The sequence below is a fragment of the Cebus imitator genome, unplaced genomic scaffold, assembly GCF_001604975.1.
Source record: "Cebus imitator isolate Cc_AM_T3 unplaced genomic scaffold, Cebus_imitator-1.0 Scaffold280, whole genome shotgun sequence".
Taxonomy (NCBI): Eukaryota; Metazoa; Chordata; class Mammalia; order Primates; family Cebidae; genus Cebus; species Cebus imitator.
The window spans coordinates 3,672,663-3,675,821 of NW_016107595.1; the positions used below are offsets into that span (position 1 = coordinate 3,672,663).

The 3,159-nt window shown below is 50.5% G+C and overlaps 1 protein-coding gene across 1 annotated transcript in view; it reads left to right on the forward strand.

The window, feature by feature from the left end:
* The window catches only part of ZNF101 (zinc finger protein 101), a 24,654-nt gene extending 22,023 nt beyond the window's left edge, over positions 1 to 2,631 (forward strand). The window contains exon 4 of the mRNA XM_037728812.1: positions 2,541 to 2,631. Coding sequence (XP_037584740.1) covers positions 2,541 to 2,631 — 91 coding nt within the window. The remainder of the gene's footprint in view (positions 1 to 2,540) is intronic.
* The last annotated feature ends 528 nt before the right edge of the window (positions 2,632 to 3,159 follow it).

A 3,159-nucleotide genomic window follows, 5' to 3' on the forward strand; every position in this document is an offset into this window, starting at 1 on the left:
ATGTTGCCCAGGCTGGTCTGAAACTCCTAGCTTCAAGCGATCCTCCCTCCTCAGCTTCCCAGACTACTGGGATTATAGGCATGAGCCAACGCACCTGGCCATGACTGCCTTTTCTCTGTGTGAACACACACGGAATAGTTTGGATTTCTAGTCACGTAAAGTGGCAGGTTTCAGGTTCTGTCTCTGTCCAACCATCTGTAGTGTGGATCATTTGGGTGATTATGGGGAAGACTTCAGGGGACCACCTCAGCCTCCAGAGGAAGCCACTCCATCTTGCTGGGTTAGAAGCAACAGGCAGAAAGGTCATTCAGTCTACATGTGGCGCTGTGACCTCAAGATGAGCCCTCTGATGTACTAGTAAGCAGCAGTGCTGAGGAAGGCCTGGGCACGGCTGGCTGGGGTTTGGCGTTGGGAGAGCAGTTGAGTTACATTCTCTGCTTTGGAGGGACTAATACCAAATGCTCCTTGCCCTCCCTCCCTCTCCCCTCCCCTCCCTCCCCCTCCTTTCTCCCCCTCCTCTCCTCTCTCTTCTCCTCCCCTTCCCTTTTCTTCTCTCTCTCTCTCTTTTAGAGATGGAGTCTTACTCTGTGGCCCAGGCTGCAGTGCAGTGGTGTGATCTCAGCTCACTGCAACCTCTGCCTCCTGGGTTCAAGTGATTCTCCTGCCTCAGCCTCCCAACTAGCTGGGACTACAGACACACATCCCCACACCTGGCTAATTTTTGTCTTTTTTTGTTTTTTTCAGAGGGAGGCAGGGGTGAGGGTGGGAGGCTAATTTTTGTATGCTTTGTAAAAACAGGGTATCGCTATGTTGCCCAGGCTGGTCTCGAACTTGTGAGTTCAAGCAATCCGCCCACCTCAGCCTCCCAAAGCACTGGGATTACAGGCGTGAGCCACTGCGCCCGGCCTCAGGTGGCCCTTTTTCTATTGGCACAGCTGTGGGCCTCCCCCATGTAAGCTTCCAGCTTGCTTAACTGTGTTTGCAGCTCCATTTCTTCAGGCTGCTTTTTGTTAGAAAAGAAATGACTTGGGAGCCTGCCTTTTGTTAAAAGCGAAGCTCTGCCGAGGACTCTCTTACCCTCACTGTCTGCCTAAATAATTTCTTTCCACTTCCTGTATCATAGGGGATGAGAGTGTATGGGGTAAGAAGAGAAGGCCCAGCTCAACAAAGAGCTGTGGGGGCCGAGGTGTGAGCCCCCAGAAATGGAAGTTTCTGTCCCAGTTAGCCAGCAGCAGTTCGTTAAAGCTTCCTGGATATCCCCGGTCCTGGTTAGAACGTCCTGTGTGTGTGACAATTGTTCCAGTAATGTCTCATTCACCCAACTGTTGAGGGAGGGATTAGCACCCTAGCGTTATAGGAGGGACAGCAGAACATGTGACACACAACGCTGGATAGGAGAGATTGACAGTTGTTTATTAGTTGCATACGTTCACAGCCCAGAGGAGGAGGTACCTGTCATATTCAGGGGTCCCAGTGATTCCAGTTAACCAATTTCCTCAGGGGAGACATGTCCCCTTCAGTCAATTGCAATCAAACATGAGTCTTGGCGGGGCGAGGTAGCTCAGGCCTGTAATCCCGGCCCTTTGGGAGGCCAAGATGGGTGGATCACCTCAGGTGAGGAGTTCGAGACCAGCCTGACCAATGTGATGAAACCCTGTTTCTACTAAAAAAAAAACAAAAATTAGGGGCTGGGCACGGTGGCTCACGCCTGTAATCCCAGCACTTTGGGAGGCCGAGGCGGGCGGATCACGAGGTCAAGAGATTGAGACCATTCTGGCCAACGCGGTGAAACCCCGTCTCTACCAAAAATACAAAAATTAGCTGGGCGTGGTGGTGCGTACCTGTAATCCCAGCTACTCGGGAGGCTGAGGCAGGAGAATTGCTTGAACCCAGGAGGCGGAGGTTGCAGTGAGCTAAGGTCGCACCACTGCACTCCAGCCTGGCGCCTGGTGATGGAGTGAGACTCTGTCTCAAAAAAAAAAAAAAAAAAAAAAAAAAAGGCCTTACACACCATCTGAAAGAGTTTCAATTTTGGGGCTGGGTGCGGTGGCTCACGCCTGTAAGCCCAGCACTTTGAGAGGAGGAGGTGGGCAGATCACCTGAGATCAGGAGTTTGAGGCCAGCCTGGCCAAGATAGTGGAACCCCATCTGTACTAAAAATATAAAAACAAATAGCCAGGAGTGGTGGCACATGCCTGTAGTCCCAGCTACTCGGGAGGCTGAGGCAGGAGATTCACGTGAACCCGGGAGGTGGAAGTTGCTGTGAGCCGAGATCACACCACTGCACTCCAGCAGGGGTGACAAAGCAAGACTCCATCTTGGAAAAAAAAAGAGTTTCAAGTTTTGGAGCATTTCACATTTTGGATCTTCAGATTAGGGATGTTCAACTTGTAATTATATATACAGCTAGTGCTCAACTTACGACCATGATTGGTTCTGACAGACCGGTCGTAACACGATTTGGTCGTAAGTTGAGTAGGCTATATGCACGCGGAGATGGTAGTGCTGCCGGAAGCTGGTCCGCACTGTCGTACGCCCAGCTGGGCAACGTTTGCGCTGCCAGACGCGGAGCAGTTGTGGCTAGCGATTGTGGTCGTAAAGTCGAATGGTCGTAAGTTGCATAGGTGGTAAGTCGATCAATACCTGTACATGTTAATTATAACAATGTGGTACACCATGTATACCATATACGTAATAAAGTACATAAACTAGGATTATACACTATATACTAAATATATTTATATCTATGTATACTGATGCACCCCAGCACACATACACACACAATAGCAGTCATTCCTTGGTAAAGGTGGGTGTTGGTTCCAGGACCCCCCCACAGTACACATCAAAATCCACACATACTCAAGTCTCGCCATCATCCCTGTGGAATCCACTTAAAAGAAAAGTCAGGGCCGGGCACGGTGGCTCACGCTTGTAATCCCAGCACTTTGGGAGGCCAACATGGGTGGATGGCTTGAGTTCATGAGTTCAAGACCAGCCTGAGCAACACGGTGAAACCCAGTCTCTACAAAAAAGTACTAAAGTCTGGGTGCGGTGGCTCACGCCTCTAATCCCAGCACTTTTGGAGGCTGAGGCGGGTGGATCATGAGGTCAGGAGTTTGAGACCAGCCTGGCCGACATAGTGAACCCTCATCTCTACTA